At 40.9% G+C, this 24,430-nt stretch overlaps 1 protein-coding gene and 2 non-coding genes across 8 annotated transcripts in view; all 3 read right to left on the bottom strand.

Moving 5' to 3' along the window:
- UBAP2 (ubiquitin associated protein 2) overlaps positions 1-24,430 on the bottom strand; it is a 133,120-nt gene that overhangs the window by 37,385 nt on the left and 71,305 nt on the right. For 4 of the 6 annotated variants that reach the window (XR_013346103.1, XM_077816609.1, XM_077816611.1 and 1 more), the window contains 9 exons: positions 21,077-21,136; positions 19,253-19,305; positions 14,996-15,063; positions 13,474-13,663; positions 12,457-12,670; positions 10,564-10,838; positions 9,844-10,016; positions 8,053-8,263; positions 4,735-4,774 (listed from right to left, as the gene is read on the bottom strand). Coding sequence is in view for 5 of the 6 variants with exons in the window: in XM_077816609.1 (XP_077672735.1) it covers positions 4,735-4,774; positions 8,053-8,263; positions 9,844-10,016; positions 10,564-10,838; positions 12,457-12,670; positions 13,474-13,663; positions 14,996-15,063; positions 19,253-19,305; positions 21,077-21,136 (1,284 nt within the window). In the remaining variant the exon portion in view is untranslated. The remainder of the gene's footprint in view (positions 1-4,734; positions 4,775-8,052; positions 8,264-9,843; positions 10,017-10,563; positions 10,839-12,456; positions 12,671-13,473; positions 13,664-14,995; positions 15,064-19,252; positions 19,306-21,076; positions 21,137-24,430) is intronic. The other 2 variants (XM_077816612.1, XM_077816613.1) reach the window with 1 other exon arrangement.
- LOC144265482 (small nucleolar RNA SNORD121A) lies at positions 10,351-10,436 on the bottom strand. The gene has a single exon (XR_013346298.1). It is a non-coding gene; the product is annotated as a small nucleolar RNA SNORD121A (small nucleolar RNA).
- On the bottom strand, positions 13,077-13,160 carry LOC144265481 (small nucleolar RNA SNORD121A). The gene has a single exon (XR_013346297.1). It is a non-coding gene; the product is annotated as a small nucleolar RNA SNORD121A (small nucleolar RNA).

The following is a 24,430-nucleotide window of genomic DNA, read 5'->3' as shown; positions in this document are numbered from 1 at the left end:
GGCCTGGGAAGCTCGCCCCCGGACCCTCCCCTGCTCTGGGCAGCGGAGCAGCGAGCTCCTGGGGCATGCAGCTGCAGAGCCGCGGCCTGACCCGGTTTCTGTGCTGCACGGCACAGCTGCCTGTCCTGGTGCAGCCGCACCACCAGCGCGGTAAGGGGCCAGGGAGCAACGGTGGGTTGGATAGAGGGCAGGGGAGTTCGGGGGGTGGTCAAGGACCAGGGATGTGAATAGGGGTCGAAGTGGTCAGAGGGCGGGGAACAGGGGGGTTGGATGGGGCAGGGGTCTCAGGGGGGCAGTTAGGGGCGGGGGTTCCAGGGGCCATCAGGGAGAAGGGGTGGTCAGATGGGGCAGAGGTCCCAGGGGCGCAGTCAGGAATGAGATGGGGGGTGGATTGGGGGCAGTTAGGGGCCGGGGGCCGTCAGGGAGAAGGAGTGGTTGGATGAGACAGGAGTCCCGAGGGCGCAGTCAGGAAGGGGGAGGGGGGGGCTTGGATGGGGCGGGGGGGTAGGGGGCCGTCAGGGGACAGAGAGCGGGGGGGGGGGTGGATGGGGCAGAGGTCCCCGGGGGGCCATCAGGGAAGGAGAAGGGGGGGTCGTTGGATAGGGGGCAGGGGCCAGGCCATGCCTGGCTGTTTGGGGAGGCACAGCCTCCCCTAACCGGCCCTCCATACAATTTCAGAAACCCGATGCGGCCCTCAGGCCAAAAAGTTTGCCTGCCCCTGTGCTAGCTGCAGACAATCTGGCAGAGGTGATACTTGTGACCGCTGTTTCAGATGTGGCAGTATGGAACACTACCAGTCAGGTGTCATGCAGGAAAATCACAAGAGAGCAGAGGCAAAGTCGACACTATCAGATCTACCAGGAGCAGCCTGTATTTGCCATTAAACACCCAAGCTGCAACCCAGAGTACTCAATTTAGGGTATGTCTACATTACAAGTTGCAGCACTCCAGGTACGTCACTGTAGTGTAGACACTTGCTACAGCAACAAACAGGGTTTTTCCCCATCACTGTAGTAAATCCATCCCCTCGAGAAGCAGCTGCTAAGTTGATGGAAGAGGAGATGAGGTTTGCATTTTCCTACCTGGACAACGTTCTTGTGGACAGTGGCACTTTTGAAGAACGCACAGAGAACACAAGGAGAGTATTGCAACAGTCACAGAAGCATATAATTAAGATGAACGTTTCTCAATATGACCTTAAAACAGAGGTACATTACTCAGTAATGGTGGTATCTGCTGAAGGTTATAAAATGGATCCAACTGACACCTTGACTCTGTGTTCTCGCAGAGAAACCACCGAACACAATACAGGAACTCTGCAAGCTGCTAGGCTTCATCATCTACTACTGAAGCTACATTCAAGACTTTTCTAGAATAGCACAGCCACTGTATGACTTGATTGTTTCAGTGGAATCTGACTCAACACTGTCAAAAGTGGCTTGGAAAAAGAAGAAAGCTAAAGGGCAAGGAAAGGCATTTGGACAGATATCCTCCCAACAGCCACTTCTCTGGACTCAGCGACATCAACATGTTTTAAAACAACTGCCACCAAAAACTGCCTATCCTGATTTGCGTAACCCTTTCTCTTTCATGTAGATGCTTCCAATAAGGGATTAAGTGCAGCCCTCTATTAATTTCAAGAAGATAGAATAACTGGTATGGGTCAAGAACATGTAGTACAGCTGAGGAGAATTATCACCTTCACTAAGGAAAGCTGGAGTTTCTAGCTTTGAAGTGGGCTGTTACTGACCAGTTCCATGATTATTTCTATACACAAAATCCATCAGTTTACAGCAGTAACAACCTGCTAACCTATGCCTTCATTTCTGCCAGGCTGAATGCCACAGGCTTCAAAATTAGCTGACTTGAACTTCAAAGTTAATCATCATCTAGGGAAATCTAAGGTGTAGCCAGATGCTTTATTTAGAGTGCCCCTTGATATGGAAAAATAGATGACAAAATGCACAAAAGAGACAAGCAAAGATGTTAATGCTGTCTTTCAGTCCTTAGATGTACAAAAAGATGACAAGGTATCTTAGTTAGCAGCCATTACTACCATCCCTTTGCTAGTAGAAACTCATGTCCACAGTTATTAAATCCACCATAAAACCATTTCCACGAGAAGATATTTTGGACGTTCAAAAGGAAGATCCAGCTGTTGCTAAAATTCTTCATTATAAATCCATGGGGTAAAGACAAAATAACCAAGAGAACACAGGAGGATATGGTAATATGTCCACCCTGATGTGTGAGAGTGGTACCACTGCATCTGGAAACAGATGCAATACTTTATTGGAAAACCAAGTTACAAAATCAACTGGTATTACCTGAAAAATAAAAAAGAAAGGTAATCAACAGCTACATGAAGAGATGGGACATTTAGGAGCAGAGAAAGTAATCAGTCTTTCAAGAGATCGGTTTAATTGGCCACCGATAAAGGCAAAGATCAAACATTACATTACTAGAGTCTGTACATGAGTCAAGCAAAAGAATCCTCACCAGCCAACTAACAGTTACAATAGAACCATTTAAGTGTGAAAATAATTTATTCGGAAAGTTACAGCACTACCGCTTCTATTTTACATCTCTCACAATCCCATGCCACCCATAAGGCAATGGGCAGGTAGAAAGGCAGAACTGAACTCTTCGCTATGTTGTGAACCTTGCTAGAAAAACAAAAGTCAAGCTGAAAAGTTTCCCTTAAATAAGGTCATCTAAGTCTATAACTGTACACAAAATGAAGCTACAGAGTTCTCCCCTCTATATATTATATGGGGGATCACATTTACGTATTGACATTGCATTTGGTTTACCTATAAACTCTGAATATATACCTGGGCACCATAAAGATTAAGCTGAGAAATGGACACAGAAGATGAAAAAAGCATATGAACTGGCATCAAAGTGTTCTCAAAAATCTGCTACTTGTGGTAAAAATCACTATGATCAGAAAGTGCATGGTGTTGCCCTCCTTCCCAGTGACAGTACTTGTGCAGAATCTTTCAGAGAGCGTGATCAGAAAAATTAAGATCCTATTGGAAAGATAAGATTCATGTTTTATTTGAAAGGAAAGGGGATAGTCCAGTCTATGAATTAACAAGCAAAAAATGAGGAAGGATGTTTTAAAGAGTTCTCCATTGCAATCTTTTAGTTCCCTGTGACTGCTTGCCCTTGGATGTAACACCATCTTCTAAACCACAACAAAGGAAGAAACAGAGACCAAGGCAAACTAGCGCAACAAGAGATCAAAATGAGAACAAGCATTTGGACTCCAGTGATTATGATAATGACAGTGAAGATGAACTACATTATGTGATGGTACCAGATATTGTCCACGGCAGAGATTCTGTGAATTCCAAGGCAGAAACATTTCATCCACATCTGGGAAATGAGGATGTGGTTGACCCTGTGAATTTGGAAACTGCATTAGACTGATGTGCCATTCACACCAGCCACTGAAAAACATGAATGCCAAAACGAGACCATGGAACCTGAAACCAGCAGTGCACAAGAGGGCAGATCACCAGAACAATCCATTGACACTCCAGGTCATCCAACTAGAAAAAGAAGAGCCACACAGACACCAAAATATGAATTTTTAGGGACACCAACTTATCAGGGCCTAAATCAAACTACTGAACTCGTGAATGCACCATCTCGCTATCCTCATGTTTGTCAGATGCCATACCAAATGCCTATTCCTGTACCTTATCCTGCAGTCTATCCAAGACACATGTAATACTGGTAAAGTGATACTGACTTATGGTATGTCTATTGCTCTAAAATTAAATGAAGTGTTTTATAATTCTGGATAGTTTGTTATGATGTTAATTTAGTATGTTTTCTAAATAGTCTGCCATATGCCACCCAGTGACTTGGAGTTAACATGATTCTATCACTGCTCATATGGGAATTTTATTTCTTGATATATGAATATCTTCAGGGATCTATGGAGTTCAGAACTGACTGTTCAGTTGGATTTTGGAACTAAAATTGCCAGACTTTTTCTGCTTAATATGAAATAAACTGAAGAGAGATGCATACATTTCCACCATCCGTACCAGAACTTGAGAGAGAGAGAGAGCGCGCGCCCGACCCAAAGACTCAGTTGAAAATGACAGTTACAAGTTTGGGCATAAGCTTTCGTGGGCTAAAACTAGCATCACTTCATCAGATTGCATCTGATGAAGTGGGTTTTAGCCCACGAAAGCTTATGCCCAAATACATGTTAGTCTCTAAAGTGCCACAAGGACTCCTCATTGTTTTTGCTGATACAGACTAACACAGCTACCACTCTGAAACCAGTTACGAGTTTGTGCAACTTGCAAACTTCTAATAAATCAAATTAATGGACTGTAGGTTATACATAGTTAACAGAAATGTTGGGACAACATTATATTTACATGGGGGGAGTGCAGCACTCAAGGGAACATCAGGGTTATATTTACCTGTGCCCTGTCCCTTTAAGGATGGATGATTTGCTGAGGGAGTCAGAGGGGACAGCTCTGGTTGCAGCAGCATGTGCTCTGAAAGGACTGAGCAGCAATGGGGCTTGTGCAAACTGTGTGTTTATTTTTTGATACCAAGTTTAAAACTCAAACTGTTTAGCCAAAAATTAAACAGCGAAAGTTGTACAAAGCCTTAAACAATCTATGACTACAATGGTGTGCACGTTGAGGGGTAGGGGACAGTCAGAAAAACAGCTGTGTATATAATGGAGCTTTATAAACTTACTGTCAAGAGTTGGCTGTGTTCGAACACCACTGTGCCCATTCTGTAAACAAAGGGAAAACGAATGAGTAAGCCACCTGAAAGAGGTGGTATTAAAAACCCTACATGATTCAGACATTTAACAGGCTGCTCATTGCAAAACTTTATATTCATTCCAACTTGAAAGTCAAGAGGGACGTGAAATAATCAATTGCCATTCCATGGGCTAAACTATATAGGAAAGTGTAGGTACAATGTTTGTGAGACACATCCCAGGGACACAGGAATAAAAAGGAAACAAGAAGGCTATATGAATGAGTGATGGTAAAGTCAGGGACACGTGAGAAACTGTTGTCTCCCTGATCTAATAGAACACACAACTGCACCTAGGCAAATTACATAGAGAGTTTGGAACCCTCCATTGGGAGATAAGGTTTGAGAGGAAACAATTGCTTATTGGATCATTCTGGTTCATAAAAGTGAATGCTCTAGATTTATAATCCTCTGCACCATCACATAGAACTTGTTTCAGAAGTTAAGTGTGATTGAGCCATTAAGTTACAGAGACCAGAACGTAATTATGTTTGAAATTGTTACAAGGAGATCATATGGAGAAATACAAAGAGGATGTTATTGTCATTTAAGAACATAAGAATGGCCATACTGGGTCAGACCAAAAGTCCATCCAGCCCAGTATCCTGTCTAGCCACAGTGGCCAATGCTAGGTGCCCCAGAGGCAGTGAACCTACCAAGTAACGATCTAGTGATCTCTCTCCTGCCATCCATCTCCACCCTCTGACAAATAGAGCTAGGGACACCATTCCTTATCCATCCTGACTAATAGCCATTAATGGACTTAACCTTCATGAATTTATCCAATTCTCTTTTAAACCCTGTTATAGTCCTAGCCTTCACAACCTCCTCAGGCAAGGAGTTCCACAGGTTGATTGGGCGCTAAGTGAAGAACTTCCTTTTATTTGTTTTAAACCTGCTACCCATTAATTTCATTTGGTGGCCCTTAGTTCTTATAGTATGGGAACACGTAAATAACTTTTCCTTATTAACTTTCTTCACATCTCTCATGATTTTATATACCTCTATTATATCCCTCCTTAGTCTCCTGTTTTCCAACCTGAAAAGTCCTAACCTCTTTAATCTCTCCTCATATGGGACCCGTTCCAAACCCCTAATCATTTTAGTTGCCCTCTTCTGAAATTCACAGATTTGTATATTCCAAGGCCAGAAGGGACCATCGTGATTATCTAATCTGATCTCCTATATAACACAGGCCAAAGAACTGCCCCAAAATAATCCCTAGAGAAGATCTTTTAGAAAAACATCCAAACGTGATTTAAAAATTGCTGGTGACAGAGAATCCATGGCAACCATGGTAAGTGGTTCCAATGGTTAACGACCCTTATTGTTAAAAATGTATGCCTTATTTCCAGTCTGAATTTGTCTAACTTTGAGCCACTGGATCCTGTTATACGTTTCTCTGCCAGCTTGAAAAGTCCTTTATCAAATGTGTACTCCCCATTTAGGTACTTATAAGACCATAATCATGTCATCCCTTAACCTTCTTTGTTAAGCTAAATCCACTGAGCTCCTTGAATAGATCATTATAGGGCATCTTTTCTAATCCTTAAATCATTCTTGTAGCTCTTCTCTGAACCCTCTCCAAATTATCAATACCCTTCTTGAACTGTGGACATGAGAACAGGACACAATATTCTAACAGCAGTCACATCAGCACCAAAAACAGGTAAAATAACCTCTTTACTTCTACATGAGATTCCCCTTTTTATGTATCCAAGGATCACATTTGCTCTTTTGGCCAGTGTCACATTGGGAGCTCACGTTCAGCTGATTAGACAACACGATCCCCAGATCTTTTGCAGAATCACTGCTTCCCAAGACAGAGTTCCCCATCCTGTAAGTATGGTCTACATTCTTTGTTCCTAAATATTGATATTTAGCTGCATTAAAACACACACTGTTTGCTTATGTACATCTTATCAAGTGATCCAGATCACTCTGAATCGGTGACCTATTATTTACCACCTCCCCCAGTTTGTGTGTCATCTGCAAACTTTATCAGTGATTATTTTATGTTTTCCTCCAGGTAATTAATAAAAATGCTTAATAGTATAGAACCAAGAACAGATCTCTGCAGGATCTCACTAGAAACATACCCACTCGATGATGATTCCTCATTTACAATTACAATTGGAGACCTATCAGTCAGCCAGCTTTAAATACATTTAATGTGTGCCTTGTTAATTTTATATAGTTCTAGATTTTTAATCAAAATGTCAGCCAGTGCCAAATCAAACACCTCACAGACGTCTACGTATATTGCATCAAACACTATTATCTTTATCAACCAAATGTGTAATCTCATCACAAAAAGATGTCAAGTTAGTTTGGGAGGATCAATTTTTTAATAAACCTATGCTGATTGGCATTAACCCTCCTTTAATTCTTTATTAGTTGAGCCCTATATCAGCTACTCCAGTATCTTGCTCAGGATCAATATCAGACTGACAAGCTTATAATTACTCAGGTCATCCCATTTACCCTTTTTAAATAATGGCACAACATTAGCTTTCTTCCAGTCTTCTGGAACTTCCCCAGTGTCTTCCCAAAGACTTACTGAAAATTATAACAGCCCAGTGAGTTCCTCAGTCATCTCTTTTTAAAGTCTTGGATGCAAGTTATGTGGACCTGCTGACCTTGTGATCTTTAAAATGTAATGTGCATATTCTCCTTGGTCTTGTATTTTTATTATTTAACATTTATAACGTGGTAGTGCTTGAAGGCCATAACCCAGTCAGGCCCCACTGTGGTATATGCTGTACAAATGTAATAAACAGTCTCTGCACCAAAGTTACGCTGGCAAGATATCATGGTGAACATGTAATGTTAATTTGTTTTTTAAAAAACAAGATGCTAAGCTTCAGGAAGATGGAGTCAATCAAAATGAGAATGTTAGCTAGAAACAGACTGTAGAGCAAATCAAGAAATCAAAATCCAGAGAAACATCACAAAGATCTGCATACCTGAGGACCGAAGGGCAAGAAAAGCAACAGCAAAGAACAACAGAGTTGGGGGGGGGGGGGGAAGGGTCGGTCAAAAGAGAGTCTTTTTAACCAGTCCAAAAGATGTTAACAGAACAAAACATCATCTCTGTGTTAGCCACTGAAGTCTCAGAGCACCAGAACTATTGTTGAGCTCAACAAAACAGTTGAATTATAGCCTTAGTATGTCACCAACACCCAAACCCATCAGTAATTAACCCAATTAATGTCTTTTCAATAGCGAAGGTTTCTGAAATCTACTCACCGTGACTGCAACAGGGGTTGAGTCCGATGGAGCCATGGAGCTTTGGTATGCTATCCTGCTATGCACAGAAGTCTGGTCATAGGAGGAAGTTGTTGTTACGGGGCTAGTGCTCTGGGACGAGCAGGTCAGACTGGAAGAAGTGATGGCAGAGGTTGTGTAGGTGGACTCCTGTACTGTATTGGATATTGGCAAAGAGGTATTCAAAGGATCACTGAAAAAAGTAAAAGTTATTTATCATCTTGTTAAATGTCATTTCAGATACCTTCATGACATTACCAGCTCCTGCATAGCAACCTGGAACTGGATACCCATTTGCTCAGCTAGAAGTTGCTCACTTTCCAGTTTCCTAGCATAACACAAATTAATGTGGGCCTAGGCAACGTTACAGCAGCCCTCTGTTCAGAGCCAGCATCTGCACTGAGCAGCAGGGGCCATTTCCCCCTCATAGGACAACTGTATTTTCTCATCCCATGTTCCATTCTTCCCCCTCTCAAAAAGGCTAGCTATGATAATTGTTTTCCTGCTTTTTCCTGGCTAGAATTAGCATTCTACTTCGTAAGTGATTTCTTATGCTTTTAGATTGTAAGGTTTAGAGGGAAAACACTACTTCTTACCATGTGTCTGTATCAGAGCCCAGCACAATGGGGTCTGATCAGACTGAGGCCTCTAGTCAATATTCTAATACTTTGAGATCTACTGACAAAAGGCACTAAGAAAGAGCTGCTCTTATTACACAACACTGCTGTAAGTATCCATGACAATTTACATACACAGACTAAGATTTGTACCCTGCCCCTAGATCTTTCTAAACTCTTTACATTTGTTGCCTTTCCAGTATTGCCTGAGTCAACATCAGTCTTGTAGGACTTTACAGGTTAAAAAGCACTTTTTAAAAACTAAATTCTGTTGCCTGTGATTCAAACATTACTTTAAGACAGTTAACACAGCAAGGCATATTTTCCACATCTTGGATACTGAACCTGGGTATCCCTCCATTTCTGTTTATACAGTCTCTTTCAGGCTCCCATACATCAGCACATTGCTGCAATGTTTGCTCTGCCAAAACCGGAAGGGTTAGGCTTAGGGTTTTTTTAAGGTTCGTACTGGATTTTTAAAAACATTTACAAAATTTAAGATGAATGGAGGAATTTATTTTTGCAAATCTTAATTCTTGAAAATTCTCCATCAACTTTTTAAGGACGATTTTACACAAACAAAACTCTGAAAAAACATTTGAAGAGTAAGCATGTATTTGGCTGCTATGTTTGCATTTCTTTTGTTATTACTGGAGACATTAGCATTTTAATAAGGGCTTTCCGCCCACCTCAGAGCCTGGCTGCCTTTAGGCTGAGCTTCCATTGAAGTCAGACCTCAGTTTATGGTGTCAGTCTGCTGACAGAGATGGACGTTGTGATGCATTTATCTCTGCTGAGTCAATTATAAGAGTAGATGGGCTGGGAGGGAGCCAAAGCCTCACTTAAACAGCTTTGGGAATCAGCATAATTAAAAATGTGAAGGGTAGCTCATAAAGAGAGCATTTAAGTTCAATTCATTCCCCCCTCCATTCTAACCCATTTTTCAGAATGTTTCTCTAGTCACCAGAAAAGGGACCTTCCTGCTTTTAAGGGTGCCATCCTCAGAAAATAAAGATTGAGGCTTACAAGTAATTATATTTAGCTTCCGAGACAGCTATACCAAACAGCCCCTTGGCAGAAGAGACCTTGATCTTCACATGGCACTTTTTTGGTACAAGAGAACACATAAGGATGCAGAAATGGAACTCTTACGTACTTTACAGGTTTTGAGTACAAGCTGTTGCTGGGCACCTGGCTGATATTCTCATTGCTTGGGGCTGACCCAAACTCTGGGAGAGAAGGCTCTGACCCAAACTCCAGAGCTCCAAACTGAACGTTTAACCCTGTCACATCGGCTGATCCAGGCATTTCCACTGCAGAGGCCGGGATCTGAAAGTAAAAACAAAATCCTGTATCTATATAGTTTATATGAAAGAAATCACTCATGAACCACCTTGAACTCTAGGGAACTACGAACATACAGAACACCAAGTATGTAACTTGGTTACAATCTCACAGCCTTGGCTTCTAACCTGTATCTGTTGGCCAATGCAGCTGCCTCTCAGACAGAGCTGCGTAATTTCTCCCAACTAGAATCTCTCCACCTTAAAACTTAATTGTCGGTCCCACATACTTTTTGGGGCCTAAGAGATTAAGTCATACTGTCCTCTGTGCCTACTAAAGAGTATTTTGTTTTAAGCATTCACCTCCCAGTCACTAGTTAGTCCAAGAACACTCAGAAATGGTTAAATTTCCTCACAAAACAATCAGATATGTGCTTGGAAAATACCACATCACTGTCTTCTGGACTATAAAGCCACCCATCTTAAAATTTAAAACTAAAAGTGCATCAAGACTGCCCTATAACGTTTCCCCACCCCCACAAGTATCTTAAAGCCTATATGTGCCATATATTTGCCTCTGCTGTGTTAGCCACCTTAGAAGCTGGGGGTATCCTCCGTTTCAGTGGTTTGATCTGTTTCTGCTGCGTTTGATGGGCAGACGCTGCCTGGTTATCCATAGACATGCTGGGGAGCTGCAGCATTTTGCTTGCAGCCATAGAACTGTCTACCGGTGATGGCTCTCGGAGTTTTACTTGGGAGGAGAAGGACTCCAATCCAGGAGGAGGAACAGGGACTGTCTGTGTCTGCTGTTGTTGTCGCTGGGTCAGCTGGCTGAGAACTGGAGATGGTTCAGGCTGGGATTTAAAGTCTAGCCAGCATTTGGGAAAAAAATCATAATTGATGCATTAAACTCTGCTCCCAGGACTTTTATGTTCCATCTCTGTAGTTGTAGTTAAAGAATTAGTGCTTTTATTCACCCCTCTCAGAGCTATTGCTGCAGACCGTGTGCACACTCAGTCAGCTGCCAACGCATTATTTTATATAATCTTCAGATTCTGAATATGAATATTATTTTTGCAACCACAGAGCTGGCAACTTAGTTTTCTTTTTTGAAATGAAAACGGAGATTCTGAGACAGGACTATATGGCAATTTTTTAAAAATGGGGAATTAGGCAGCTGTTCATATGGCCACACAACTGCATTATACTCAAGTCTCTAGCAGAAATGCTATGTATTATTTTAGTCAGACCTTGCACCGCTCCACAGTGTGAGGACCTGCCTGAAAGTGGGACTCTGTTAAATGTGGAAAGTGCAATTCACGATAAAAGCTAAAACTCGCGACTTTTGGACAAAGTTTGTCAAGAAATACTGACATGTTAGAGACCATATAATTAAGTTTTCTGATCTCCTGATTCTAAGAGGAGGAATATTTTCAAAGGCTCAAATAGGAGTTAGATACCCAGCTTCCACTGACTTTCAATTGGAGTTGGATGCTTAACTGCCCTTTATAAATCTCCTCCATAGTTTTTAGTTGTTGAAGGACAGGCTTATAAGCAATGATTCAAAACTCTAGTTCACAAACACAAGTGGTCCACAGAACATTGCAGGTCACATGTTGCCAGCTTCTCCTTATTTCCAGCTGCTAAACTGCATTAAAATACAGCTGAAAACACAAATATTTTCTTAATATTACTTTATGTGAATTGTGGTTGCTACCACAATGGCTGCTTCTATACTGGCAAAACCAGGACCTGTAATTCTCCACAGTAAGAGCATCACTGGAAGCAACATGTAGAGACTGCTCAAGCAATTGTTATCATGGTCTTGTCTAACCCTCCACAGAGAAGGGTCTACGTAATTGTGAAGGGGAGGGATGGTGATCTACTCCATCATGGACAGAAAGTGAAGTACGAAGGATGCAGGCGGCCCCAGGATTAAGAAGTGATCCACACTATTAAAGAGCCAGAGAACTCACCATAAGGTGGTATTAACTTAGTCTAGGATTGAAAATTTATACTTTGTCATTAGTAGAAGTACAGTCAAGGTAACATAAAAAGGTCTTTCCCCAGAATTCCTAGAGACATTTACAGTCATACTTTATATTAAGGTTCCATTTACAAATAGTTTATAAAGGGTTATTAATAGATTTTTTAAAAATAAATGGCTAATCAATTGTCAGAGATGACCCGAACAGGCGGCTTACAACCATCTGTAACACTTTCTACTGAAGCCATGTATAAAAATACTACTCACGTCTATTATGCTTATAACAGCTATCATTTATTAACCTTTTATAAATGGAACCTCAATATAATGTGACTAAGTTTACTAGTCTCCTTTAGGAAGCTAATTTCAAAAGAGAAGCCATTTCTCAATATCATTTTAAAAATCTCTTATATAAGGTCTGGCACTGAAGGGTCAAAGTTCCATAGTCAATGGCTTTAAATAATAAAAAAAAAAAGGCAAAACCTATCTAAATACTTACCAAACTGACTGAGGACCGAGGATTGGCTAATCGGGGGTTTTAGATCCCAGGATGAGGTGGTGGCGGCTGCGGAACTACTGCTGTTTTGCTGAGAGCTCGGAGAGGTGAACTGACCCAAACCTGGAGACTTCAGCTGGTCCAAGAGCGGAGATCCAGTGGAGTTTGCTAATTTAGAGGATCCAAGTTCTCCAAACCCAGAACAGAGAACTGAAGACTAGCAAGAAAATGAAGAAAAAAATATTTCACTAAATGTTAACATGACCAAACCTGTGAGGTTGGAGTTAATTGCTCACATTGGCAGCAATGCAGTTCATACTTTATCCCCAGATTTCTAATTAAAAGTGAAAAGTTAAAACTTAGCAAGAAAATCCAACTGAGCACTAACAATATGGGGCCAGATCCCCAGCTATTGTATACTGGTTTAGCTCCACCACTGTTAATGGACATATGTTGATTTACCCAAGCTAAGGATCTGACCCATGTAGTTTTGTTTATATAGTGCCTTAGAACAAAGTAAAGGTAAAGTTACTGGCAACAGTATTTAATTTGTTTCAAAACATTTTCCTACATCTAATCTCCAACTCTATTAAAACTAACAAAGGGTTGCCAACTTTCCATTAGTCCAGAAAACTCAGAAATAGTTGATTTCCACACAGACCAGTCAGATATGTGCTTGGAAAATACCGCATCACAGTTCTCTGGCCTAGAATTCAATGCTTTATACATGGAGTGTTTCATTTTAATCAATATGCAGAGAACTTATCTGCACTTTTCTCAAGAACCAACACAAGCAGTTCACTTAAATGGACAAGTAAACTCATGAGCACAAAAAGGTCCATCTGATACTTTTTTTTTTTGGTGAGGACATTTTTAGTCCCGTGTCCCCTCATATTTCAATACCACCTGCAACTTAAGTGCTGCAAAGAAAAGTCATGAAAAAAAAAGAAACTAACTGAAAAAGTATAAAGTGTTTATTCCGTAAGATTCTGAGTCTTTAAAAGCCAAGATGAATTTTACCAGACTCTGAGGAGAATAGGAGTTTAGAGAACTGGAATTGCCAGTTCCTGATGTCATCTGGGTGTTGTGTTGGGAATTCGTGAAGACTAGGGCTTGGCCAAAGCTCTGCTGTTGGGGAGACTCGAAGGAGTTGCCTTCTGTTTCTTGGCTAGAAGTCACAGGCTTCTGAAGTAATGTTACTAGGTCAATGCTACAAGAAAAAAAGAGTAAGAAGCTGTCAAATACTAAAATTGGGATATTTGAGGACTGAAAGAAGATCAAATAACTAAGATCAGTATGAAGGACACTATGCTAGCCACATTATTTAACCTTTCTGGGTCTCATCTCTGCAGCACACAGCACCACTCAGAAGAGCGAGAATCCAGCTTTCTACTCAGACGGCAAGGTCCTGCCATCTGCTCGAGCACAGGGTTACCACTGCCACATTTACTGCTTCATAATTGAAGAAAACCTTGCATTTTGTTCTGTACTTTAGCATTTCAAAGTGAAATGCAGTGCAATTTCAATATCATTTATCTTGGGTATGTCCAAAGTACTTACCACCATGGTAGCTAAACACCCATTGGCTTACCTGCTAAGCTCATGGAGATCAACATGATTGAGCCATGGGGGAGTAAGTGAAAAGAGGTGTTATTTGCTTACTTCATAGAACCATAGAATATCAGGGTTGGAAGGGACCTCAGGAGGTCATCTAGTCCAACCCCCTGCTCAAAGCAGGACCAATCCCCAATTTTTGCCCCAGACCCCTAAATGGCCCCCTCAAGGATTGAACTCACAACCCTGGGTTTAGCAGGCCAATGCTCAAACCACTGAGCTGTCCCTCCCCCTTAATCTTGCCACTCAATATGTACTTCACATGTCTGTAGCACCTGCAACCTGAGAATCTTAAGGTGTTTTACAACTATTACTGCATCAAACTTGCACCCCTCCATGAGGTATTATTCCCATTTTGTAGATGGAGAAACTCTCACACATAGCAGTGAAGTGACTAGCCCATTATCACACAGGAATTCTGTGGCAGATGCAGGAATAGAACACGAGGCATGTGCCTGAATTTGCTCCACATTACACATCATTAGGATTTGGAACACACACCTTTCATATACTTAATACGGCCTCTTGTACACCACAGTGTAGTCAGAGCCTAATACTAGATAAAATCAAGTGTTAATACTAAATCAAATTCACCCCAAAAATTCTGATTAGACATGAGCTTGTCCATTCACATCCATGTCACCTCCTGAGGGCAAACACAGGATTGTTTTCGAGTATTTTCTCCAACAGAACTTTGAAGTGTGCCAAATGCTGAAGCTTCAACAACTTTACAGGGAGCACGTGAAAGAGTTTAGGCTGTGAGAACAGTCAATGTATCCGATGAAGTGAGCTGTAGCTCCTGAAAGCTCATGCTCAAATAAATTGGTTAGTCTCTAAGGTGCCACAAGTACTCCTTTTCTTTTTGCGAATACAGACTAACATGGCTGTTACTCTGAAACCTAGAACAAAGATGTAAATCCTCCCCTACCTTTGCCCAGGAGTGATGTGATTCTCAGCTGGAACAGAAGATGCAGTGAAGACCTTTGTTTCAGAAAGCTGAGAAAGGGGGAAGAAAGAAGGAGGGAGAAAGTGTATTTTAGTTATACGTGCATTGAAAGTTTACAGGCAGCAATATTCAAAATAAATAACCCAACCCTGGTTATATAACTTAGAGAGATCAGGAATATCGAATCATAGTAACATGTAGCACTGCAGATCACTTTTAAAGGACAAAGAAAAAACAGCCCAATTTTAATAAGGACTTGTACACCGTTCTGCACTGATTTAAACACTGGTGTAAGGCCTGGTCTACACACAGATTCTGTATCAGTATAACTATATCTCTAAGGGGCGTGATTTTTTTTACCCAAATAGTTATTTCATTACAGACCCTAATGCAAATGCAGTTATAGTGGTATAAAGATGCCTTACACTGGCATAAATTAGTTTATTCTCATAATGGCCAGGGAATAAGATATAACAGTACAATATAAGCATCTTTCTAATGGTATAACTGTGTCCACTCTAGGGGAAATGTGCTCCTTTTACTACACCAGTATAGTTAAAGAAAGCCAACTTCTGTGTTTAAACAAGCCTTAAGAAACCAATTTAGCTAAACTGATGAAACCCCCTTTGGTGTAGATGCAGTGGAAGCTCCGGGGCTAGGCGCACAGCACCGGCTGCAGCCCCCAGTGGAAGCTGCGGGGCTGGGGCTGCAGCATCCTGGTTCCAGCCATCCCCAGTTGCAGGGCAGGGGCGCACAGTCCCACCTCCACCTCCTGAAGCGTAGAAGTCATGGAGGTCCAGTAAAGTCACGGAATCTGTGACTGCTGTAACCTCCATGACTAAATCATAGCCTTAATAATGAACAATAAAGAAGGTTAAGAGTTTAATTTCAGCCCAAATAAATTCATAGTAAAGGCTCCTGCTCCATCTATAGTGCCCTTCCCCCATTACGTGTTATTGTAGTACAGACTGTACTATGCTTTCTGCAGCGTTGTGAGATTCCTGCATTATTATGCCGCTAAGAAGTCAGTTAAGAGCGGAGTCGGTAGGCTGTGATCTGCAATCCCTTAGTTAAATATTAAATCCTTAATATAACATTAACAGTTTTCCATGCCCACTTAACCTGGAGTAAGATCAACAGTGACTAAAAACCCTGACAAACCCTGCAATCAGGTTAGCTAGAGAGCTTGACAGACTTGAGACAATTTCAAAGTGCCTCTTGGGCATGTAGGGGGAAAAATGTTCTCTATCCAAGGAAAATGGCATGCAAAACAACTCCCAAGATGCAGGTTAGTAGCTCTGCTGTATTTAAGTTTATGCTATGGACTGTGGCAAACAGTAAACAAGCAGCAGATTTGAGAGTCTGCTGGGATAATGGCATTTGTCAGAGCCCATGACATGTGCAGCAGCTGAAACAGATGCCACCAGAGTTTCTTAGAAGCAATTTTATCTGCTTCTGAATAACTGTCTGGGATAACCAATTGTGCTACACAACAAACAAACCCTTCACTAATGTACTAGCACATTCCTAGAAATAGGTGGATGACAAACAATGGTCATCAATTGTTTTTAAAAGTCAACTTCACAGGGGCGCCTCCCCTTCTTACAGTGACGTCCCTTCAAATACAAACATCAGCAAAGTTTCAATTATAAAACCTATGCCTTGTCAGCAAGTATGCAACGTTTACCAGCTGCCAACCATCTTCCACACCCAGCTAATATGGCTTGGGAGCAAATACTCAAGATGCGTATTTAAGAACTGAAGCGAAATACAAAGTAAGAGTAACAAACCAGGAAAATTAGGACCGTAATGGGTATGTCTACATTGCAGCTGGGAGTGTACCTCCCAGCCTGGGTTGACAGCTAGTTTGGCTCAAGCTAGCACACTACAAATAGCAATGTGGACCTTATGGCTTAGGTTCGCAAGCCCACCCAACCCCCAGGGTCGGAGCTCAGGTGGCTAGCCCTGGCCTCTGCCAGTGCTACAAGGCCACAATACTATTTCTAACATGCTAAATCAAGCCAAGTTCACATGAGTCAATCTACCCGGGCTGGGAGGCACCCTGTTACTGAGGCCTAAGAAATTAAAACTAAATGAAAATGGTTTTCATGCCATCTTAAATCCTGTTTAAGGGACACTGCCAATTTAATCACACTTCTGTCCAATTTTAAAAACAGATCTACTGCTGTTGCAAGTAAAAATTATGATTAACAGAAATAAGAAAAATAGCATTTCTTTATTTTTCAATTTATTTTGCGCATTTGACAACAATTTTTATATGTTTTATGATTATCAAGAGGAAAAAAAATTTAAAATAGGAGACTGTTTGTAAAAACTGGCAGGAAGACTGATGACCAACTGTAGTACCTGAAAATATATTTGCTTTTAAATTGACTTGCCTTCGCATTGATACTGTCCCTTTAACAAAATACAATTTCATATGTTAGACACACTAGGTGGGTGAAGTAATATCTTCTTATATTGTAATTCCAAGGGTCTATTTCTGTTTAAACAGAATGGAGAGTATCACTATCCTAGATTCATAGAGTTTAAGACCAGAAGAAACCATTAGATCATTTAGTTTGCCCTCCTGTATATCACACGCCATTAAATCTCACCCAATTACCACTGTTCTGAGCCCAATAGCTTGCATTTGACTAAAGCATAATCTGCCCATGCCTAAAGTATATTTCTCATTTAAAACAGTCAAGCTGTGTCTTCCAGCCACTGGTTCTGGCTATGCCTTTCCCCACCAGATTAAAGAGCCTTTTAATAGCCTATACTTTTTCCATGTGAAGGAATCAATGCTTTTGTCCACTGAGAGACTGGATTCCACTAACAGTTCGTGATAGACCAGCCACTGAAGTCATTAGTTTGTTGCATGAGTGTGGTTGGCAGGCCAGAATAGAGGGATCCCTGGTGTGAAGTGAGACAAAGTTAGCCTCCAGTCCTGCAATGAGCTCCATGTAGGCCAACCCCTGTGCCCACATGGAAGTACACGACTTCAATGATGCTCCAAATAAATGTATGCAGGGGTTAGCCTGCATAGAGTTCTTTGAACAAGTAAGGCCTTGCTCCAGTGATTTGACTATACTATACCAACAACAGAACCACTCCTCAGACATTAAAAGAAAATAGAAGACATTTCTAATTAATCTAAAACTGACATCTTTAAAGAATGCATACTGGATAATAATACTTGACACTTTTATAGCACTTGTAATACTTCCCAGATTACAACCTCCTTGGAAGCTAAGAAAGAATTTTCAGATTTGTCTTTGAAGTGACACAATCCTCTCTCTAGTAAGAACCAAAACCACCACCAGTCTCGACCAAACATTCTGAAGCAAACTCCTCCTCTTCGGAAAATGCGCTTAGAATATCTGATGTCCACATACAGCAGAAGGACCTTGATTTTTAAAGTTCTCCATTTCCTTACCAAATTTCCCCACTCCACCCCAAACTCCTCTAACCTGCATATACAGTGGTTTGTTATTGTTGGGTTGATCAGACTGGACTGGTAGGTATTAATATTATTAGAATACCAAAAATGTGCTAGGTGCTTTACAGATATGAAGCAAGGCCGCTGGCCTGAGAAAAATACATGGACACAGGCTGGGGGCTAGGATGTAAAAAAAAAAAAAAAAAAAATGTGATTGATGTGTCTTGTTAGTTCAATTTTTTTTAAAATATTCCATTAACACAGACTGACTGACTCACGTTTTGAAAAAAGTCAAAAGAATTATATAGATCTTATAAACAGAAAAAAATGGATCAAATATTGGGCACTCACTAAGTTTTAATACTTAATCTACCAGTTCATAAAGATCATTATATAAAGAAGACTCACGATGCTAACGGTGTAAGCTCTTGACAATGCAAGGGGAAATGTGTGTGATTAACTCTCATAAGTGCTAAATAGTAGAGTTGGGTTAAGAATGAAAATAACATTTTAACTACAAAAAAAGCTGTAAAATTCTTATATTCACAAATAGTTCACTCAGCCTGATAAAATGGGGAATAATATTTTTATATTATTTGAATAATAAGTACAATGGAATTAATCAAATAATTGATTTTATGATCTTCACTAAATAGAAATGAACTAAAAAAAATTTTTCTTACAAACCCTCCATATGTTGCAAAGTATTATACAGGACATTGATATTTGACTTCTGAAGGAGATGCACAGACAGCACAGAATGAATAATTGCTGCCTACCCAACCACATATACTTACATCTTCATTCCAGTCTTCTGCCGTCCATTCTTCTATTGAATTCTTCCATGCTCCTGTTGCAGTTTGGGAGAGAAGAGAAATTAGGCACAAATGGTAAGGCCCAATATCATATTTCAGTTCGCACATTAAAAGCCATCTTACCATCCATCTCTAATTACAGTTATGAATGCAGTACATGCAGGAAATTATGGTCAGGACCATGAGATGCTCTACAGAGTTAGGGTCTTTCGGGAAATATTTTTAACATGTTCTCTAGAATTTAAGGATATTTCTAGCCCTTCTGGTACCAGAGATGGTTTATGTTAAAGGAAAGACTATAGTGTCCTTAAATCAGCCATCATACTCAATAGCACCAAACATGGTGAGAAATTCACCCACTCACCTTTCCCTGATGATTAAGCTTAACAATGATGGAATCCTAAAGCAGAGTAAAATCTGAGCTCTGCACCACCATAAACATGGGATCCATACTGGCTGCACAGGTGAGCAAGACCTGCTGAGACTTCCAAAGTCTGCATCTGGACCAGTGATACTCAGACCTCAGTGGTTCAGGAGCCAAATCAGCGATCAGCATTACAGTGATACGCAGACTGAGGCTCGTTTACTATTTTTATATACATTTCTCACAACAAAATGACTGACCAAGTATTATTTTATCAACTACAATTGGTAAGCAACATAGTAAAAGCAGCCTGATTGGTTAATAACTTAGATTGGCTAGTTTCAGAGTAACAGCCGTGTTAGTCTGTATTCGCAAAAAGAAAAGGAGTACTTGTGGCACCTTAGAGACTAACCAATTTATTTGAGCATGAGCTTTCGTGAGCTACAGGTCCGATGAAGTGAGCTGTAGCTCACGAAAGCTCATGCTCAAATAAATTGGTCAGTCTCTAAGGTGCCACAAGTACTCCTTTTCTTTTTAGATTGGCTAATAATTATATCACACAGTGTTTTATCATCATCATATGCTGCAAAGAGCCACAGGAGACACACTGAAGAGCCACTTGCGGCTCACGAGCCTCAGTCTGCATATCACTGGTCCGTGCCCGCCTGAGCTGAAGGCACACAGTGGTGTCCCTTCTAGGACATTCCCTTCCTGCCTGCTGGCTGTCTCCTCAGGCCAGGATAACCCCATTCCACTTTCCCCTGAGGTAGAAGAGAGCCATTTTACAGGAAAAAATATCTCGTTCCTACTGTGGCAGCATGGCGGTTGGCCTGCCACTCCAGCTGGAGCATGGTGCCAAGCCAGGTATGTCACAAGTTGTAGAGAGCAGGCTGTGCAGTGCAGCAGGTTGACTAATGCTTGTGGAAATAGCACAGTAGTAGGAAATGTGCTTAATGTTTTTAAAACTGGTCTCTTCCACAGGAAACAGCAAGGGAGAGAGTGGGCACACAACAGTCAAACGATTAGAAAGCAGGGGTGCTGGGGCACACACGCTTGAGGCTATCCCAGGAACAGAGCCACCAAATTAACTACACAACCACAAGCGAAGAACCCACCACCAGTAAAATTTCAGTTTCCATCACCTTTGATCAAATGTAGCTTCATAAGACACCTCCATTTTAGTCGCATTCTTGTATTCAGCTCTGAACCATTTGCAATTAATGAATTTTAAAATAAAGCCCCTTGAAGACAGCATCAAATCCAGTCTGTGCTAATTAGATCAATATAGGTGTATATATATCAATATATCTTAGTTCATTCCTCTGTGTGTTTTACATTGCAGCTAAGCCATAGACAGTAGGATTGAACACTGCTGATTTGGCAGCATGAACAGCCCTGCCCCCAACTCACACATACCCCCAAAAAAGAAAGAGGACTTATACCTTGGAGTCCACAATTATTTGGCAGGTCCTGAGCAAGATAATGTCCACTCTGGGCTGGCTCTGTGGAGCAATATAAAATTGCCTGAAATGTCTCTCAATCACACTATACCAAATAGCCTCTCACTGAAGCTCTCCATATAAAGCGTTGAGTCATGTACCTGCAGCTAAGCAAAGTAATTTTTGGCGTTTCCAGGGAAAATTCACCAGATCTCGAATTCCTGGACAAACTCCCAAGCTAGCCCACGTGTCCATGGCTTTTCAGACAGAAGGAAGAACCCAAGTATAATTTAGATGTGGAAGTTAGGTCAACCTTTTCTCAGGCTTCTTTCTCTTTGCCAGTGGAGGATTGCTCCCTACAGGATATGTTCTAAATGTACTTTTATTTGTTTCTCTTAAGAATGCATCCTCATATCTACTCTGTGTCTGTCTTGTGTAGACTGTAAAGCTCTTCAGGGCAAGGATGGTCTCTGTATTTTGTGTCAGTACTTTAATAATAAGTAATAGTGCTCCAAGTGTTTTGTCTAGTTTTGTTTTACGCAAGTCCAGCAATGGGGCTTCCACCAGTCCCCTGTGGAGATTATTCCAAACCAACAGATCCCACAGTTAGGACATTTCCCTGACATTCAACCTAACAGTTCATTCCATTATTGTTATTTTATACCCCCACTGGATCAACCCATCTTCTGTATTGGCACCCTTCAAACATTTGCAGACAATGAGCACGTCTCCCCAACTACGTAGTTTAGTAGATTAGCCAAGTTAAACATATTTCATTCTCAATCTTGCTTCCAAAGTCAATCCCTCCAGCCTCAACTACTTTGTTGCTCTTCTATGAATTAATTCCTATTTGCCAATGTCTTCCTACGTTGAAGGGCCTGGAAGTGAATACAGAATTCCAGGTATGATCTTACTACTAGCACAACAGGTCCTCTCTTCAACATGTTCATGCCTCAGCAGTCCAAAAAACAAAGAAAGAAAAAAAATCATCACACTGGCTTTAATGCCACCTTTCAGCACTGCAAACTTGAACAATTTTCTGTCCACTATTGCTCTAAGTCTTCTGGGACACTGCAGTTTTTACAAGTATCTTCTTTCTTTTGAAAGTTTGTGTTTTGTTTTTCCAAGTATGTTTGTTATGCAAATTTCATCCTGGATAGCCATCTGTGGGTGCTTCCATTTTTCTTCTGTAAAAGCTGGTTTATCTGCTTTGCAGCAGCTCAACGACCCAGTAAAAGTGCATTCTACTATTTATTGCTGGTCTGATTGCTACTATTTTCCTCCTAATTTCTGGCTACTGATCACACCTTTGGGATTTTCTCCCCCTTTCACTCTAGATGCATTATCTTGCACTTTCTGAGCATGAAACTTATTGTATCCCTGTCTGTTTCTAACCTCCCTAGCTCCCCACTGTGTTGTTATCCTTGTAATTTACAGCCCTTCCCAGTTCAGTAAAATCTGTAGTTTTCATTAAAATGTTCTTTCCATTTCAACAATGGACCTAAAACCCAACCACTTGCAGCTTCCCAGCTCCACCATTACTGCCATCCTCCGAGACTGATACATTGTGGTTTATTGCTCTCTTTTCTTTGTGGCCCTTCTGCCAGTTTCATCAATCACATGGGACTGCATATATCCAAGCCAATCTGAATTACATTTACGACTAAATTTGAGGCACACTATCTGTACTTTACTAAACATCTGATCACATCTACTGCATTCTTCTCATTCACTGATTTTAGAATTCCATTTAAAAAAAAGTGACGGAGTCTGCTATGCCTTGTTCTATATCAAACCCACGCTGTTTATTACTCAGGATCCCATTATTTTCTAGACGCTTTCTCCCATAGCAAGAAGTCGCAAAGAAGCGAACGCATTTGGTGTATTGCAAAAAATCTGAAAGCCAGGGGCACCTCTGGCCACCTGGCAAGTACCCCATTAACCTACCAACTCTCAGAGTGCTCAGGTTTATTGCTTTTCATGTAGGGATCATTCATTTTGCATTTTAAAAAGTTCTCTTTAAGCTATTTATACAGCATACCCTACAACTATAAAAAAAACAGTGGACAGCAAATAGTACGGAAAGTGTAATAAACAGCTCCCTTCTACTCTTTGGAATAGATTTGTGTTACCTGTTTTAGGTTCTATAAGTTATTTAGACTCCTCCTTGCCTTTCCTCTTCACAAATCAGCAATACTTTGGTGTTGCATTGTAACATCATGGAACCTGCTGGCTTTTCCATGATGACCCAGAATGATGCATCTCGAGAGCATCCATGCAGCCTTTTGCAACTCTTCTGCCATCTGTGACAGCCCAGGACAACATATTCTAAGGCATCTTTAGTGCAAATGGATTACACAAGAGAAGAAGAATTTTTAAAATGCTGAAAAATTGAGCCTGATTAGTGGGGGGACAAATTAACAAGTATGATGAACTCAAAACTGAGTTGATATTAAAAGGACATCTTTTAAAAAGCTAAACTGTTTTGTAATTTGTGGTTCAGTATTTCCACACTAGCAGTCCAGTACTTTTCTTCCAGCTAAACATGCAAAAGCCCTTCTCAATCTGTCTTTCCACTCCTACCTAGAGAGAATTCCTCATTCTGCTTTTTTTGCTGCCCGTATCTTCGCTCTGCATGCATTCTTGTTTCTTTGCATTATTCTTATTCTTCTAGTTACTCGCTCTTCAGTATGGCAATTTTTATGAAGTTCCTCCAGGATTCTCTCCCCACATTTTCCTCCCACTGCACCAGCCTTCAATATTCTTCAAAATTTGGTTTCCTGGAATTTAATACCCTTGTACTGATGTGTTCTAGCCCATTTAGAGCTAGGAGAACTTCAGTGGCTCATGCTTTAGCACTGAACTCTATTACCCCCACACCATTTTTCAGTGAATTGTTCTACTCTTGGTAAGTAGATAAGGATAGCTCCTCCACCTGGGTCACAAAGTTGTCCTCTGTGTAACTTAGGAATCGGTGCTTAGTCATATTTAGCTGTTTTTGTTACCCAGACATCTGGGTAGAGTCCTCTATTAGTATACCATCCCATGATTTCAAATATCAGTAGCTCATCCAAGTATTTCTCTAGCTCTCCATTCTTAGTGAGGATGAGACTATCAATTTTTCACTGAAGATTCTTCTGTCTTGTATCTTTTTCTTTCTTCATTAAAGTAGGATTTCACTGCTTCTAAAATAATTACAGTAGCATGCCCTGCCTCCCACCTCTCTTCTCTGCCTCTGTATAGCAAGCACCAATGTTGTTAACATTATAGGCGGGATTTCACAACATGTGGTATCACTTCTACTGCCTCTTCTGGCCTTAACTTATTTTTAAAAAACAAACATCAGTGCATTAATAC

The sequence above is a fragment of the Eretmochelys imbricata genome, chromosome 5, assembly GCF_965152235.1.
Source record: "Eretmochelys imbricata isolate rEreImb1 chromosome 5, rEreImb1.hap1, whole genome shotgun sequence".
NCBI classification, from domain to species: domain Eukaryota; kingdom Metazoa; phylum Chordata; order Testudines; family Cheloniidae; genus Eretmochelys; species Eretmochelys imbricata.
Note: the sequence above shows the minus strand (reverse complement) of the source record. Positions and strands in the feature narration are given on the sequence as shown.